The sequence below is a fragment of the Zosterops lateralis genome, assembly GCF_965231275.1.
Source record: "Zosterops lateralis genome assembly, chromosome: 8".
Lineage (NCBI taxonomy): Eukaryota > Metazoa > Chordata > Aves > Passeriformes > Zosteropidae > Zosterops > Zosterops lateralis.
Window position 1 is genome coordinate 9,125,115 of NC_139768.1, and position 16,354 is coordinate 9,141,468.

The 16,354-nt window shown below is 55.8% G+C and overlaps 2 protein-coding genes across 3 annotated transcripts in view; both read left to right on the top strand.

Annotated features, from left to right (window-relative positions):
- The window catches only part of GBF1 (golgi brefeldin A resistant guanine nucleotide exchange factor 1), a 98,606-nt gene extending 95,432 nt beyond the window's left edge, over window positions 1-3,174 (top strand). For both annotated transcript variants that reach the window (XM_083866070.1, XM_083866071.1), the window contains exons 37-40: window positions 382-495; window positions 729-906; window positions 1,093-1,224; window positions 1,547-3,174. In XM_083866070.1, the coding sequence (XP_083722196.1) occupies window positions 382-495; window positions 729-906; window positions 1,093-1,224; window positions 1,547-1,833 (711 nt within the window). In that variant the 3' untranslated portion in view covers window positions 1,834-3,174. The remainder of the gene's footprint in view (window positions 1-381; window positions 496-728; window positions 907-1,092; window positions 1,225-1,546) is intronic.
- Window positions 3,175-7,142: 3,968 nt separating this feature from the next.
- Window positions 7,143-16,233, top strand: TMEM150A (transmembrane protein 150A). Its single transcript, XM_083866772.1, has 7 exons — window positions 7,143-7,247; window positions 8,927-8,974; window positions 11,123-11,194; window positions 11,340-11,407; window positions 11,519-11,646; window positions 12,496-12,673; window positions 14,450-16,233. Exons 1-7 carry the CDS (start codon window positions 7,168-7,170, stop codon window positions 14,692-14,694), a joined length of 819 nt encoding a protein of 272 aa, XP_083722898.1. The 5' UTR covers window positions 7,143-7,167; the 3' UTR covers window positions 14,695-16,233.
- Window positions 16,234-16,354: the final 121 nt, after the last annotated feature.

Sequence of the window (16,354 nt, forward strand, 5' to 3'; positions counted from 1 at the left end):
CTAGTCCTTGGAAAAGTTGTTAGGAAGAGGTTTGTGACTTTATGATAGAGAGAAATATTTCACTCAACATTAGTTGAAGACAGCCTGTTCTTGGGGTGAAAAGATGCGTGTCACAAGCTGATAGTTGTGACCTTAGAGGCAGAGGTCTGGAAAGGCTAGAAGACATGGTGATGCAGACTGCAGAGGCCTTCCACAAAGGAGACAAGATCCACTCCTTCACATACGCAATTCAGAAGGGTAGAGGCCCGTGGCATCCTCAGGCCAGTCCTGTGCATGTTCCCAGACTGCCACAAGGAGGGGGAATCCAGATTTGTGACACTGGCTTGTCTGGGAACAGCAGCCCCTATACTACTTGTTGACAGAAGTTGTGTTTTTTCCCAGGTGTTCCTACAGCATCTGTCCCCACTGCTGTCACTGACCACCTTTGCTGCCCTGTGGCTCACAATCCTGGATTTTATGGACAAATACATGCATGCTGGCTCCAGTGACTTACTGGTAAGGTGCTGGATGCAGTCCTTTGGACAGCCATTTATTGCACTTTAACCTTCTAAACTTGAAAGGTCTTTTGATTTGGTGTGGGGTTTTGGGATTTTTAACTTTTTATTCCTTTCCAAACCATTTTGTTCCACGATTTCTTGCCTAGCCACAGTTTCCAAGGCAGCTCATCAGTTGTTTTGAGCTTTGATTCATTGCTATCTGTTCATTCTGTGTCCTGACTCTGATTATAGCTGGAGGCCATTCCAGAGTCTCTGAAGAATATGCTGCTTGTCATGGATACAGCTGGGATATTCCACAGTGCTGACTCACGGACAGGATACTCAGATCTCTGGGAGATCACCTGGGAGCGCATTGACTGTTTCTTACCTCGGCTGCGGGATGAGCTCTTCAAACAGACAGTCATCCAAGGTACAAGAGGCTGGGAAACCTTAAGAACACAGATTTTGGACCAGTGCTTGCACTTGTCTAGTACCCAGCTGCCATAATGCCTTGAAGCTGATGAAAAGAGTTGTAGAAGGCTGTGGGAACTTGGCACAAGCGCAAAAGGAGTGAACAAAGTGATGTGTGATCTCACTACATGTTTTGTCTTTCCAGATCCTGTCCCAAACGTACCAGTGGAGCAGCAGCATCAGAAAACAATAGTGTCTGCCCTGCCCCCTTCTCCTGTGGGGGATGTGAGACCATCCACCCATGTGGCTCCTTCGGAGAAGCCTTGTGAACTGAGTGGTGAGTCCTGTTTTGTTTTTTCTGGAATCACTTTCCCAGCATGGTGGCACAGATCTTCTTTTCCTTGCTTTAGCATGATCTCTGGTGACCAGGCCTCTAGTGTTGTGAAACGTCATGCTTCCATATGGAAAAGTTGTTGCTGAGGTTATTGGTGTGGGCAGAATGCCTATGATTGACCCCTGCTCCTCAGGGCCTTGTATGAAGGGGCAAGTCTGAAAAGGCCTTGAGTTGATTTTCAGCCCTGCTTAGTTTTGAGTTTTGACTTAGTTTTGACTTTGTCAGGACCTGTGTAAGAATCTATTTTGTCTCTTCCTTCTTCCAGATTCTGAGAGACCCACTGCACCTGCCTCACCCGCCATCAGCACCTCTGCCTCTCCTTCCTTCCCACCATCAGCTTCAACCAAGTCAAGCCCTGTTACAGACATACCTCCTACAACAGCACAGCCACCACTCATCCTGCAGCCTCTCGCCTCTCCCCTGCAGGTTGGGGTGCCACCTATGACTCTTCCAATCATTCTCAACCCAGCCCTAATTGAAGCCACCTCTCCTGTTCCCCTCTTAGCTACTCCACGGCCCACTGACCCTATGACAAGCTCTGAAGTCAATTAGTTGGAGGGTGTCAGAGAACTGTCTGCTGAGGAGGCTCTGTGGGTGGAGGATGCTGGCCAAATGTTCTCTAGTAGTGGGCATGTTTGTTTTAAAAGATGATGCTAACCTGAGCAGAAGGGCTGTTTTCACAGTCCTCTGGAACACATCCCATCCTGCTCCCTTCTTGTGGCATCACCTAGAAATCTGCCCCAAAATCCTTGTCTTCATGGAGGAGTGTCCAGTTCCACTGACCAGTCTCCTTCCTGCCTTGGCAATCTCAGGGGCCAGGCAATGCCCGTGCCCAGCAGCCTGGGACCAAGCTGCCACCAGTTCATCTGGTAAAGAAGGAAAACTTTTTGATGTAACACCAGAGAGTGGTTGCAGTACAGGACTGCCTCTCAAGATTACTCAGTCCCAGTCCCTGGGCAATTCCCCAGCCATTCCCTAGCTTTCATGCTGACTCTTGTGGTTGCACTGCTTTGTTTGGGATCTGGGCATGCCTGGGTTCAGCAGGTAGAGAACTTTATTAGAAATGTGGATTGCTTACAGTGCAGCTCCCAGATTGCTACATAGGGCTTCTTGCCTGCTGGCACATGCTTTCCTTCCTGCAACACAGATGACAGCAACCCCCAAACAAGATACAGATTAAGCAACAGGCAAGTCTGATAGGGGCTTTCATCCCTGCTCCTGTAAATGTAATCAGGCTTTCTGTTTGGAGAAGGCAAATCCAGAAGGCTCTGAGTAGATGAGAAGGAAATGCTGAGAGCAGAACACCATGGCCATGTCTCACACAGCACTTCTGGGGCCACCATGTGTTGTTGTTTGCCACTCACTACACATTGGTCTCTTGGTGACCAGCCCCTTCCTTAGAAAAACATCCTCTTCAGCTACAGATGTGGGGAGCTGTGGCACCTGCTGACAGGTGCCCAGCAGGTCTGCAGTGGTTTCTCTTGGAAGCTCTGAAGAGATCACACCCTTCTGCATCTTCTTGTTGGGATCCCATCTCCTTCTGCCCCCAGAAGGCCTCTGCAGCTGAGGCCCTGGCAGTGATTCTTGTGCTTCCATCTTGCTGCAAGGAGATCCTGCTCTTCCTGCTGCTCATGTCCAGAGCAGAGCTGGCTGCCTGGCAAACACTGCATCGCTGATCCTCCTCCTCCTCCCTCGACTAGTTGGCTAAATTCTCAGTAATTTCAATCTTGGAAATCCCCCTGGTGACTGGGAGGGGCATGGGTGGGACTCCAACCCAGTGTATCCTGTATGGAGAGGAACCTGCAGTTGGTGTGGGAATACAACCAGTGTACATACAGAGTAAATGGCTACAAATCCAATGGACTTTTTACAGTGTAATAAATACATCCTGTAAATGAATGTTCTGGTGTTGCACTCCTTTTCTGTTATGGAACTGTGGCTCAGAGCTTTGGGAAAAGGGGAGCTTGTTTGTCAAGGTGTTGAGCCCTGGCTTCGTATACCAAGATCCTTCAACAGAGTGCTCTGTCTGGAGGGAGCACAGGGGGAGTCGTCAGCTCAGGGAGGGGGCTGCAATAGAGGTTAGCCATCAAGGGACTAATCAGGAATTGTACCATCATGGACAAAGCAGAGCTGTAATAGCAAGATTGGCTCTTTCAGAAGGCAGTAGTTTCACGTGGGCTGTAAAATTTATGGTGTTACTTTAGTGTATGCTCATGCACTACCAGGACTGAGGGCAAAGATGAGAGCTGAGGAGCAGGTGCTCTGTTCATGTGGTCATGGTGGCAGAACATAGACCTCAGTGACAACTCAGCTGACATTGGTGATTCTCTGATAAAGAAGAAATCCTTGTTTCCATGGACAGGACTTAGAGTTGGAAAGGGCATGAGAGATGCTGGGCTCTTCCAGGGCTAGTGCTTGCCATGGATTTGAACAACTACACTTCCCTCCTGGTATTTTCTATTTTGTTTCATGGCAAAGATCCACAGTGCCACAGTGTCCACAGAGCTATGTGAGGCACCAGTGCCTTCCTATTCCAAGTGGCTCCTATAGACTTGGTAAGAGGGTTAAAAACTTGGGAGTTTGTTTGAATTGCATGAGAGAAGGTCTAAATATTGCATAATGGAAAAGTAATGTGCATACTAGGAAAGTCCTGTTGATAAATCCTGGTTCACTAACCCCATTTGTACCATTCCTGGAATATTTTCACTGCTGCAGCTGTCTCTTCCTTACCCTCCACTGCCTGTAGATTGTGTATTTCCAGTCCTTAGATGTTTTCATTGAGGTATTTGAGTCCTTGGGCTGCTCATGGTGCTTCTGTATCCAACCCCCCTCTCTGTCTTGTCTTTCTGAGCCTTCACTTCTATTTACAGCTCTGTTTTTCTGCTTGTTGAAAGCTTTAGATTATTAACTCTTTGTAAACCATTGCTCAATTGTCAAGGGCCTCAGTGTCAGGACTGCTGCCCTCTGATCCCCAGGTGGTCCCCTGAGTTTTTGGGGTGGTGTCAGCTAATAGCAAAGCTCCATTTTGCCAGCTGCCTTCAGATGGCTGTTTTGGACACATGCTATGCTTTGACCTGTGTTTGCAAACCCAGCTTCTACTGAGAGCATTACGTCTTAACTCAGACAGTTACGGTGCAAAGCAAAAGCCACCCAAGAGAACTGCAGGAAGTGGGACTAGAATGGAAGGAATGTAGACTGGAAAGACAGAATTGCACTTTAAACAGTTTTCACTAGACTGTAAATAGGAATGGACTGGAAAACCAGAAAAAGAATTTTTTGAATGTTTGGATTTTGCAAGAGTGAGGTTTAATGTTACAGAGGGAAAAAAAAAAATCAGGGAAAGTATTGAACTGAAAGGAGATCAGAATCAAGTGACAGGTAGCATGTGCTACCTGATGTGTTTATCAGTAAGTCTCAAACTCTATTTGTAAGTTAAATTACATAAAAGCTGGTCATACTACTAATGGTTGCTGATGAGGAGTGGTGTTTACAACAATACCCCTTAGATTTGTCCTAGCATATACTTTTCCTTGTCTTGGACTTTCTCATTTTTACTCAGGGTCTGACTAAGTATTTTCCAGAGGAGGCTGAACAGACATCACTGTGTTTTGGATTTACCTGCATCTTCTGTTCCCATTTACATCAAGGACTTCTACTGCCAAAACAGAACAGAAGTGGGATTTAGCATGTGCCTGTAGAACACTTTACTGTGGAGCTGGTGTTTTCCTCATCGGTATGAAGCTTACTAGTGTGAGAAGTCCTATGGAATGATAAGCCCTGGCTGTAAAACACAGATTTGGCACTGAAACTTGTGAAATGGAAGCACCGCTGCTTTTAGTTTCAATTTAAAAATTGGATCTGAGCATACTCAAAAGGAAGTATCAACAGTGAGCTGGCTTTTTAGAAGTTACCCTCAGTCCTATAAATGCCGGCTGTTGAACTCCTCTGGAAAAAATTATACCTGTTAGAGAGGCTGCTGTGCTCTGAAGGGACTGTGCCGGGCATTCTCTGCCCAGCTGGCAGGAGGGAGCCCGGCAGGGCTTGTGCTTTTCTCGCCTGTGGTCTGGGACTGATGGGAGGCTGCTGGGGGCGGCATTCCCGGCGCTGTTCCCGCTGTCCTGCGGGCTGGAGGCTGCCGGGAGAGGGAGGCCCGGCCTGCAGCCGGACAGGAATGCTCGGGGCAGCTCCGGGAGCACGGCAAAGCTCTGGAGTGCAGCTCCTGCCCCGAGCTGATGGGCTGAACAGCAAGGACAGACCTGGCCTGTGAGGAGGCTGCGGGGAGCGCGATTGAAGGCAGAGGATGATGAGATGCCCCAGGACTACAGGTCCCAGTGTGCAGCACTGCTCCTGCCGTTGTGTAACAGCACCCTGGGCAGCCAGGGCTGCTCTCCCAGAGCTCTCCCGGCAGCTCCTCTCTGCAGAGGGCAGAGGCACAGTCAGGCTTCATGAGCACCAGATGCTCCAGGGGTATGAACACCCCTTGGCGACACAGGATCTTTTGGGACTTGACAGCACATCCCCACAAGCAGCCAGGGGGCAAGAGGGAAAGTTACTGCTGAGTTCCCAATAGCGAAATGGGATGGCTGTGGCCTTACCACAGCCCTGCTGCTCTGCCAGGGGAAGTTGTGCTTCCTTTCCTCACGTTTTCTATATAAGAAAAATGGAGATTTCTCTGGGCAGCAGGTTTGGGGATTGGCTGCTAAACTTAATCCCTGGTTGTAGAAAGCATCTGGGGACCAGAGAACGAGGTAACTGGGTCAGGAGTGTGCACAGGCAGTGTGTGTGGCTGTAGTCATTTAGTGAGAGCACAAGGCACTCCTGGGGTGCAAACACAGCTTTGTCCTCAGCAGGGGAGGCCGAGCCCCATGGAAGAAGAGTGACCTGAACAAGGTGTTCTCTGCCTGGCCCCTCCGTGCCGCAGAACCTCCTGCCCCGTCTACTGTCAGTGCCCTTCGGGGGGATGTGGCCCAGGGCTGGTGTCCGGGCAGGGGCAGCATCACCTGGAGCTGAGCGGGGCGAGCCCCAGCCCTGCAGCGGGCTGTCCGTGCCTGGATCAGCCTTGGCAAAAGCTGCTCATGTCCCCTGCTCTGGGGAGAGCTGTTCACTGCTGAGCTGTGCCTGCCTTCCCTCCCCTGCGCTGTGCCAGAGCCTGTCCTGCTGTGTTCCCCTGGCTGCGGCTCAGCCGAGCGCTCTGGGGCCGCCCGCCCGGGGAGCCCGGGGAGCCCGGCCCCGTGTCTCCTGCCCCGGGGCTGCCCCATCCCTGTGCCCTCCCAGCCCGGTCCCTGTGCCCTCCAGGCCCCATCTCTCTGCCCTCCCCGGTCCCGTCCCTGTGCCCTCCCCAGCCCGGTCCCTGTGCCCTCCCCGGCCCGGTCCCTGTGCCCTCCCCAGCCCGGTCCCTGTGCCCTCCCCGGTCCCGTCCCTGTGCCCTCCCCAGCGCGGTCCCTGTGCCCTCCCCGGCCCGGTCCCTGTGCCCTCCCCGGCCCGGTCCCTGTGCCCTCCCCATCCCGGTCCCTGTGCCCTCCCCAGCGCGGTCCCTGTGCCCTCCCCAGCGCGGTCCCTCTGCCCTCCCCGGCCCGGTCCCTGTGCCCTCCCCAGCGCGGGCGCCACGTGGCGCGGGGGCCGCGCTCTCCCCGGGCTCCCGCAGCCACCACCGGACGGGGCGGTCCCGGCGCTGCCGCCGAGCGGGTCCCGCTCTGCCCCGGGGCGGGGCCGGCTGGGCTGGGCTGTCCCGGCGCCCTCCGCACGGCCGGGCCCGCTCCGCTCCGCCCGCCCGCCAGCCCGGCCCCGGCCCCGGCCCCGGCCCGGGGAGCCCATGGGGAGCGCGGCCCGGCGGCGGCCCGGCTGCAGGAGGCCCCGGGGGGGGTTCCCTGGGTAGCCCGGCGGGGCATGCCCGGCCCCAGGATGCCGGCCTGGGGGATCCTGCCCGTCACGCTGCCCGCCTTCACCATCACCGGCATGTGGATCGTGTGAGTGCCGCCAGCCCCCGCCCGCGGGCCCGGGGGCCGGGGTAACCGAGGGCCGGGGGTTGGAGGATGCTCTGGTGGGATGCTGCCAGGTGGGATGCAGCGGGCAGGAGGTTGCTGTTCCCGGGCATGTTCCCGGTGATGTTAGGACACTCAGGGGCTCCCACATCTCCCTGAACCCCCCGAGCCGCCCTGCGTGGTCCCCGCGTCCCCTGCAGCAGCGCTGGCGTGTCCTCCCTGTCCTCACATCCCTGACACCCTTAGGAATGCCCTGCCCCTGTCCCGGCTCAGGTGGCACGGGAGGCATCGGGAGCCACCAGCCCAGGGCTGTGGTCCCTACAGGGGCACCCATCCCTGCGCTGGGTGGATGGAAAGGCCTTGTGCCAGGAGGAGAGGCTGTGTCCCTTGGGTGAACAGTACTGGTCCAGCAGTCCCTTTCTCAGGCATTAACCCTGCTGAGCAGTGCATGAAGAACTTTTCTTAAAGGCACCAAGAGGTTCAATATTGGTGGTGGGACTTCCTGGGGTGTGGGATGGAGCAAATGCACCCCATGTGCAGGTTCATCCCTGAGGTATCACCTGTCCTACTTCACAACAAAGCCTAATGCTGAACCTGGTGCTAGGAGCTTATGCTCCAAGTTTTTTCCTTCCAAAGCACGGGCTGTCACCTGTGAGTGACCCTGGGGGGCAGATGCCCCTCCAGACCAGAACAGCACAGGTGGGAGTTGCTGCTTGTGGTCCTCACAGCCTGAGCTGCCCTGAGAGTGGCCCTTTTGGAGACCTGTGCTGGGAGGTGGCTCAGTGAGGGGTCTGCTCCTTGGTTTCCCCCACCTGTCCTGCTCTTTGCCTCTGTTCTGGGATCATCCTTTTTGCAGCCCAGTGGTTACACAGCCAGCTCGGGAAGGAGAGGAGTTTTCACACTGGTGTTGGGGCCTATTTTTAACCTGAGCTGTTCACAGCCACCAGTGATTTGAACAGCAGGGTGCTGCCCACTGCTGTGGCTGCTGGGCAGGGGGGCTCCTCCATGGCTGGGGTGGGGGCCATGAGGCTGAGACCCCTTGGAGTGGAGCAGGATGCAGGTCATGGACCCCTTGTTGCACTGACTGAGACACCAGGGTGGCTCCTCAGTGAAATGCTTAGTGGAGCTGATCTGCCCATCATGCCCTCCCAACGCTCTGGCTGCTTTTCCAGACTCCTTTTAGCCCCACACTGGGCAGGCAGGGGCTGGGGGCAGCAGGGCAGAGCCAGCACCATTGGGTGGCACCTGGCACAGCTGTAGGCTGGGGGAGAGCCCCGATGCCAAGGCATGCCAGGGAGGCTGTGACAGAGCAGTGCCCCAGAGCCCAGGGAGCACAGCAGCACGATGGAAAAGGGGCTGCACAGAAGCAGCTGCACTGGACTGGAGCAGGAGGTGGCTCTCAGCAGGGATGGGGGTACAAGGCAGGGGAACCTGGTCCTGGCAGTGGGAGTTCTGCAGAGCACGTGCTCATGCACTTGTTTTTCTTTTTCCTGCTTTGTAAAGCTGGGAGGTGCCACAGGAGGAGTGCTGGCTCCTGGCAGGCAGTAAAGGCTTGTATCCTCTGCTCTGGCAGCCAGTCCCTGGGGCTGCTTTGGGTGCTGGCAGGGAATGGGGATGCAGGGAGGTGGGTGGCTATGGTAACCCTGTTGTTGTCTCGCCTCCAGATATGCCATGGCACTGTCCAACAACCACATCTGCCCTGTCCACAACTGGTAAGGCCTGGGGGGAAGCCGGGGCTTTTTGGCACATCTTGGCTTGATTAAACACCTCATAGTGCCAAGTCTCTCCATACCTGTCCCACTTGAAGTATGCCAATCTGTGCCAGACCACTGAGTAGCTGAGGCACTCCCTGCACTATGACTATGCTGAAAGGGGACTGGGGATAAAGGTGGGAGCATTAAAGGGGCACAGACACACCTTCTCCCCTAGCAGACGTGGTGGGGATAGGGTGCAAATGCCACAGGGCACGTGCCTCCTGCCCAGTTTGGAGTGTGTTTTGGGAGCAGAACAGCTTGGGGACCAGCTGCTGTCAGGGCTGGGCTGCCCTCCCTCCCCTGCCCAGGCTGGCCTGTGGTAACGGCTGCCCTGGTGAACAGCCCAGGCAGGGAGAAGGAGGCCATTGAAAAAACACAGCATGGAGAAAGTATGAAAATAAGTGGTCAGGAATTACAGAGGGCTGTGTGTCTCCATGGAAAAGGCTGTGACTTGCTTGCTTGAGGCTAAATCTGGCAGTGCCAGGGGGATGGGATGGTCCTGCAGCACCCGGACACCTCTTGGGCAGAGCTGCCTGCAACACCCCCAGATGGGGGTTGAGGCGTGGAAGAGACAAGGGCTGGGAAAAAAAAAACACTGTTTGGTCTCTTGGCAACTCCTTCTGCCGGGTTTTTGGCTTGTAGTGTCGCCTTAAAAATCTGCCCAGAAAGATCCATGTTAGTTTAATTCTTGCTGGAGTGTTTGAAGAAGTGAAAAAAACCAACCAAAACAAAAACCTGCTGCCATTTCCTGCCTGATGGCTGATTCTGCCCTGGGAAGAATATGTGTGCCGGGTTGTCTCTGCTGCACAGCCAGCCCTTAATGACGAGTAATGCTTCCCGGCCTCAGGCTGCTTGCTTTAAACAAAATAATAATAAAAAACCCCTCCCAAACCAAACACGACCCCAAGAGCAGCCTTTGAGGAGGCCGTGGGGCTCCACAACTCGCCTGGGTTTAGTGGTTGGAAAACAAAGCTACCAGTAAACTGAGGAGACTGAAAAAACATTAGAGCCCAGCCCTTTCCAAAACGGCTTTTTTAACCATTTTCTTGCTGGAGGTGGTGGATGTACAGTCTGAGTGAGGGACAGGGCAGCACTGTCCCCCTGCAGCTCCCCTCACAACGTTGTCCCCTCTCCGTCCCCCCCTCAATGTGGGATCTGGGATGTCTGAAGAGGCCCTTTGGGGCAGAGAACTTTGCACTCACTGCCTGTAGTGTGAACAGGGGGTCCCACTAGGCCATGCCAGGCAGAGGTGCTGTATGCCTGGGTGATGCTGCAGCAAAGAGGCACCCAAAAACCCACTTCCAGTGTGTGCCAGCTCCTGGGAGAGCTGGGAGGATGAGAGTGCATGAGCCCCCGTGGTGGGGGTTTGGTTAAGGTTGCAGGTAGCAGCTGTGGTGCAGGAAGGGCTGATAAGATCTTGGGGTGCCTGGACTCACGGGGTCTGTGGGTGCAGGAGGTGCTCCCAGGGCACTGTGGTGGGTGCAGGCAGCAGAGCCCTGCCCAGCCCCGGGTGCACTGCTGGTGTGCCTGGCTCCAGGGCAGCCTGGGGGCTGGCTCTGGCCATGTTGTCCCTCAGGCAGTGCCTCCCAGCTCCTTCCCTCCCTGACAGGTTCCCTGGCACTGCCTCGGGGGTGCCTGTGGCTGTGGGGGCCATTTCCCATACAGCTGAGCATTCCAACCCATCCCCTGCAAACCTGGAGCTGTCAGTGGCTCTATGCCCAGGTTCCCTGGTGCTTCCATCCCAGGAATATGTGAGGGGGCTGGCAGGTGGGTGCTCCTGCTCCTGTCTGGGTGTGGGGCTGCCTGAACCCCGTGAGCCCACACTGCAGCCTGTGAAACCTCTGCCCTGCCTTGGTCTCTCCCTCACAGCCTGGGGCTCTGGGTGAGCAGCAGAGGCAGCAGGCAGGGAACAGGCTGTGGAAACACAGGTGTGAGATGTTACCTGTTGGCAGTGGGTCACTCCCTGGACGGTGTGGGCACATCCCTGGCTTTGGGCTGCACTCATTGCAGAAGAAATTTGCTGCCCTTGCAGGACCTGTGGGCAGGAGACAGGAGGGTCCTGGTCAGCAGCTCAGCTCTCCTAACCTGTCCCTTTGCTGCTGGCAGGAGTTACAACCAGTCGTGTGACATGGATGGCCCCAGCTCCTGCTGCACGCTGGATCACATCCCCCTCGTCAGGTGAGCAGTCTCAGGGTGGGAGCACGGGCAGAGCTGCTCTGAGACCCCTCCAGAGCAACCCAGGAGGGTGTCCTGAGGAGGGAGCCAAGCAGACACTGCCGTGCCCCCTGTCTGAGGGCTCCTTGGGTCTCGTTTGTCCCCACAGCAAGTGTGGCACCCTGCCTCCCGAGAGCTGCTTCTTCAGCCTCATCTGCAGCCTGGGCTCCTTCATGGGTAAGTGCCTGCTGCCGGGGAGGCAGGGCTGGGAGAGGCTGCCCTGCACCCACCCTGGTGTGGGGCAGCAGTGGGGTGAGGGGGGCTGACGGGGCTGTTTCCCTCCCGCAGTGATCCTGGTGGGATTGCTGCGCTATGCCCACCTCCTGGAGCGCCTGGGGCCGTCCCTCCTCAACACCCTGGGGCTGGCTGCTGGCTGGGTCTGTGCTGCTGGCCTCACCATGGTCGGCAACTTTCAGGTAAAAGCTCTTTTTTCACTCACTCTCCTCAGGAGTCCCTGTGGTAGGAGGGCAGGAGAGAGTCTTTGCTGAAGCAGGGTAGGGTTTGGGGTGGTTGTTTTGGTCCAGTGTCCCATCCATACAGGCCTTCCCTTCCACTGAGTCAGTGCTGTGCTTCCCAGGGTGCTGGGAGTCCTCTTTGTGTATTCATAATTCAAGTCCAGATTAAGCTGCTGGGTTTGGTTTAACCCTTACCTGAGCCCTGTCTGTCCCCTCCATGGGCTCCTGCAGGGGCAGGGACACACTGTTCAGGCTGCCCCTGGTCCTGCCCAGGGGGTGAGGCCCTGGGTGGGGCAAAGCCCTGTGCTTACGGGGACCCGAGCGGGCCCAGGCTTGGCAGCACATGGCACTGCTCAGCCCCTGCCTGCACTGCCAGCACCGGCCTCTCAGCATTTGCCTGTGACAGCCAGGCCCTCCTGCTTGGCAGGAGGCTGCTGCCCACGCCGGCCCCAGAGAAGTTTTGCAGGCCCCAGTCCCCCTTGTGCCCCAGCCGTGGTGAGCGGCGCTGGGCTGTGACCCTCGGGAGGGGTGCAGGCAGTCCCTGATGTTGCTCAGGACAAAGGGCAGCCCCTGGGCACAGCAGGGCTGCTGGCCCACGGATAAAAGAAGCAGAGCTCTTTGAGATCCTAGCAGTAGAGGTTGGATCCAAGTCTGCTCTTCAGCCAGGAGTCAGGCACAAGGGTGAGCTGCCTGGACCTGCTCCCAGCACTGTCTGCACCCATTCCGGGGCAGGAGTCCAACTCCTGGGGCAGAGTCGTGCTGTGACAGGAGTGTCCCAGGGTGCTGGCACTGATGGTCTCTTCCCCACAGGTGGATCACGCCAAGGTGCTACACTACATTGGGGCAGGGGTGGCCTTTCCCACCAGCATGCTGTTCCTGCTCCTGCAGTCCATCCTCACCTACCGCATGGCCAAGACCCGCGGGCAGTACTGGACCGGCCACTTACGCAGCGTCCTCACCACTGTGGCCTTCTTCACCCTCGTCTTCAGTATCCTGCAGGCTGTGGGAGGATGATTGGGAATAGGCTTGGTGAAAGGTGGTCCTCACGCTGGGGTATGTGCCCCATATTCTCTACCCTTTGGTCTGGCAATGAGACATGGTGCCAGGAGAGGAGCGGGGCAGGGCACTGAGGGTGGGCAGCTCCTGGCAGGTGTAGGGTGGAAAACAGCAGTACCAGGGCCGGGCAGGGGCTGAGAAGGGGAAGGAGTGCTGGTGGGTGTCTCTTGGGTTGCTGGGATGCCCCAAAGCAGCCCTGCCCTGGCTGCTGAAGCCCAGCCACTGCTGCAGGCTCCAGTCACACACCACCCAGGTCTCGTTAATTGTTGGGTTTTTTAATGGGACAAAGGTATTTTGAGCCCTTGGCAATGCAAAATCCATCTGCATTACCTCTCTGACTGAAGCTGAGTACAAAAGCACTGTGTGTAGGTGCCAGGTGGGTGCATGGCAGCACTTCTGCCAGCCAGAACTTCCAGGCACTCACCAGACAACCTGCTCATGGGACAAGAAAGGCCTTGGTGAGCAGATATTAGCATCTGCAAACACTTTACCAGGGAGGGAGGGCATGGCATCAGGTGGGCTGGAGCTCAAAGAATGATCCCAAGTGTGTGCCTGGGGAGTGAGGAGCTTATTTGGGACTGAGGATAAATTGGGAAACAAGGTGGTGGTTATTGGGCAGGAAGGGGAAAAAGCATGCAGTGTCTCTGGGTCCCAAAGAGGCTGGCTGGGGTCTGGCTGAGGTGAGGAGCCTGGGGGTGCTGGTGAGCCTGGCACATATCACCAGGGTCCTGCTCTGTCACCACAGCAGGCAGGCAGACTGGGAAGCAGGCAGGGAGCTGGGAAAGGCAGGACTGCTGCAGGGCCATGCCAGCTGGGAGGGACAGGAAGGGCATGTAAGGACAAGGGAGACAGGACTGGTGCCCATCTGCTGTGGCCATCGTGCTCTGTAAGCTCTGGGGACTGCCAGTGGGCAAGCAGTGAGCTCTGGTGAGGGCAGTGTGGGGAAAGGGCTTGGATCTTTCCTGATGGGCTTGGGGAAATGAGCAGAGGGCTCTACACTGTACAGGTCAGGTCCCTGCTTTTGCAGCTCTCCCAGATCTTGGTCTCACTTGCAGAAGGAGGGATATACATGATTCACCTGGAGGGACATACATGCCTCCTCCCCTCACACACAGTAGCTCTTGCAATGGGTTTCCCTGGAGATTTTTGGTGGGGATGAGAGAAGGATAAAGAAATTCCAGTAGTGGTAGGATCTGGAGAAATGGGAGCAGGCCCCCTCTCTGGGGTGGACCAGCCTGCAGCACAGAAGGACAGGAGGTGCTGTAGGACTGGGATGCAACAGTCCTAACTCTGTTTCCAAGGTTGAATTTCATCATCTTTGACTGCATGTTGTCAAAGGGGAGGATGGGGACTATCAGCCTGCCTTGAGGAAGCAGCAGGGAGTGTGGGGAAGTTGAAGCATCTGGGTACCTGGCTTGCACTGAGACCTGCAGCCTGAGCTCATCTTGCCATGGCCCCTTCAGATAATCCCAGCCTGGCATCAATGCCAGGATTTACCAAGGCTGGTTTGGGCATGTGTGCCACTGTTTCACCCATGCCAGGGCCCTCCTAGTGCTGGGAGAAGCACGTGGGGGGATTTTTAGTGTTAGGAGTGGTGATGTGTTTCCTGCAGAGGATGGGTACTCATGTCCACCGCAACACGTGGTAACAGTGGGACCATGGGGTGGTTGGGGTTCAGCTGTACTTTCCTTGACTGGGATACCCTCAGGTGGTGTGTTCTTCATCCAGGAGAGCTTCGTGCTACAGCACGTGGCTGCCTTGTGTGAGTGGATGTTCATCATTGATGTCCTTGTTTTCTACGGCACGTTCACCTTCGAGTTTGGGGCCATCTCCACGGACACCTTCCTGGTCCTGCTGAAAGCCAGCCGGGCCCCCAAGAGTTACAAAGGCGAGAGCAGCCTGTCCAGTACAGCCCACATCCATAGCCACGTGGAGGGCCTGGCTATGGCCTGACCCCCACAGGAGGCAGCCCACAGTGGAGACCCCAAATTGGGCTCCGACAGTGACTCCCCACCTTGAATATCTCTGAAAACCCCGCTGCCCTCTGTGTGCATGTGTGTGCGTGTGTGTGTGTGTGTGTGTTTGTGTGTGTTTATGTGTGTTTGTGTGTGTTTATGTGTGTTTGTGTTTATGTGTGTTTGTGTTTATGTGTGTGTGTTTGTGTGTGTGTGTGTGCACGTGGGCCTGGGGTGCCCTCTGCTCTCACCAGGAGCTGTGTCCAGTGCTCCTCTGCTGCAGGACTTGTGTCCAGCTGCTGCCCCTGCAAGAGCTGTCCCCTCCCTGCTCACAGGGTTTGGGGTCACTGCTGGGGTGTGGGGATGCCAATCTGGTGCTATCAGCAGAGCCAGCTTCTGCCAGGGAGCCTCTGGGGTAGCCTGGTCTGAGCTGGGCTGCTGAAGGCAATCATACAGAGGCTTCCTCCTGTAAGGGATGTGGGGGAACAGGGCGCTCACCCTCCCTTCACCACACAAGCCTGGTGTGCTGGAAGGGGATGAGATCTCTCTTCTTCCCTCCTCCACAGGGGTAAAAGTTCAGCTGGGCAAGCCTTCCAGCTGGCCACTGTGACTGTCAGAGGAGCCAAAAAACACGGAGTGCCTTTTCCTTTCCTTGGGAAGTGACTGCACTGCCAGTCTGTCTGCAGCCCCAGTGAGGAGGGCAGCAGGGGGTCTCTCCCTGCCTGCCTTCCCAGTGGAGGTGGTGTCTCACTCTGCTGCAGGATGACACCAGCAGCCCCAGCTGGACTGTGCTGACTTCCCCATGCCAGGGCTCTCACTGCTCAGGGCCTTCTATGCCAGCAGTCAGTGGCTTTCCCCACCATTTTTTCAGCTTTGAGAATTGCTGAGGCAGATTTCACCTCCCTGGTCACAGCATTCCCCTGCTTCCAGCTAGTTTGGGAAATGAGTCTCCAAATTTACCGTCCTACAGGGGATGTCCTGCAGGCACTCTGCCTGCAGAGCAGTGGACTTCCTTTCTGTTCCACTGCCAGCTGAAGCCGTCCCAGAGAGTGCAGCCATGGAAAGGGGAAGCACTTCTGTAGGAACAGAGAAAGCATGTGCCCCATTCTTCTGGGACTCCCAAATCCATCCTCTGGTGCCTTGGCCAATGCCTGCCTGGCAGGAGCCCATCCTGCTCATCCTTGGGCTGAGGGGCAGCCTGGGGTGCCCTGGCAGGGATTGGCGTGTGAGGGGTACGAGTGTTGTGTGTGTGTGTATGGATAGATCTACAAATATATATATATATATACACATACATATATATATATATATAATCCCCTTGTCCCTGGAGAGGGGCATTGACTGCTGCTGCTGCTGCTGCTGTGCGCATTGATCAAGTTGGGCTTTCCTACTTGCCCACCTTTTCCAAACCGGCCTGTAAATCCACCAGTTATATGTAGTTCAGAGAGAAGCCTTTCTGACTTTTGTATCTAATATATTTTTTAAAAAAGTATATATAAAGACAACAGTGAATTTACAATAATAAAAGCGAAAATCACCCGTGGGTGAGGCAGATGGTCCTTCCCCGCTGGGGCAGCGGCTCTGGCTTTGGGGATGGGGTGGGGGTCCTGTGCCAGCCGGGTGGCGGGTCGGCGATGTCGCCAGAGTGCAGCAGCCCG

What these genes read in the sequence shown, in the direction of transcription:
- TMEM150A (XM_083866772.1), top strand. Translation starts at nt 7,168, where the DNA reads ATGCCCGGCCCCAGGATGCCGGCCTGGGGGATCCTGCCCGTCACGCTG. An exon ending in CCATGGTCGGCAACTTTCAG is followed by an intron (nt 11,647 to 12,495) that starts GTAAAAGCTCTT and finishes TCTTCCCCACAG; the next exon opens with GTGGATCACGCCAAGGTGCT. An exon ending in CTTCTTCACCCTCGTCTTCA is followed by an intron (nt 12,674 to 14,449) that starts GTATCCTGCAGG and finishes GGATACCCTCAG; the next exon opens with GTGGTGTGTTCTTCATCCAG.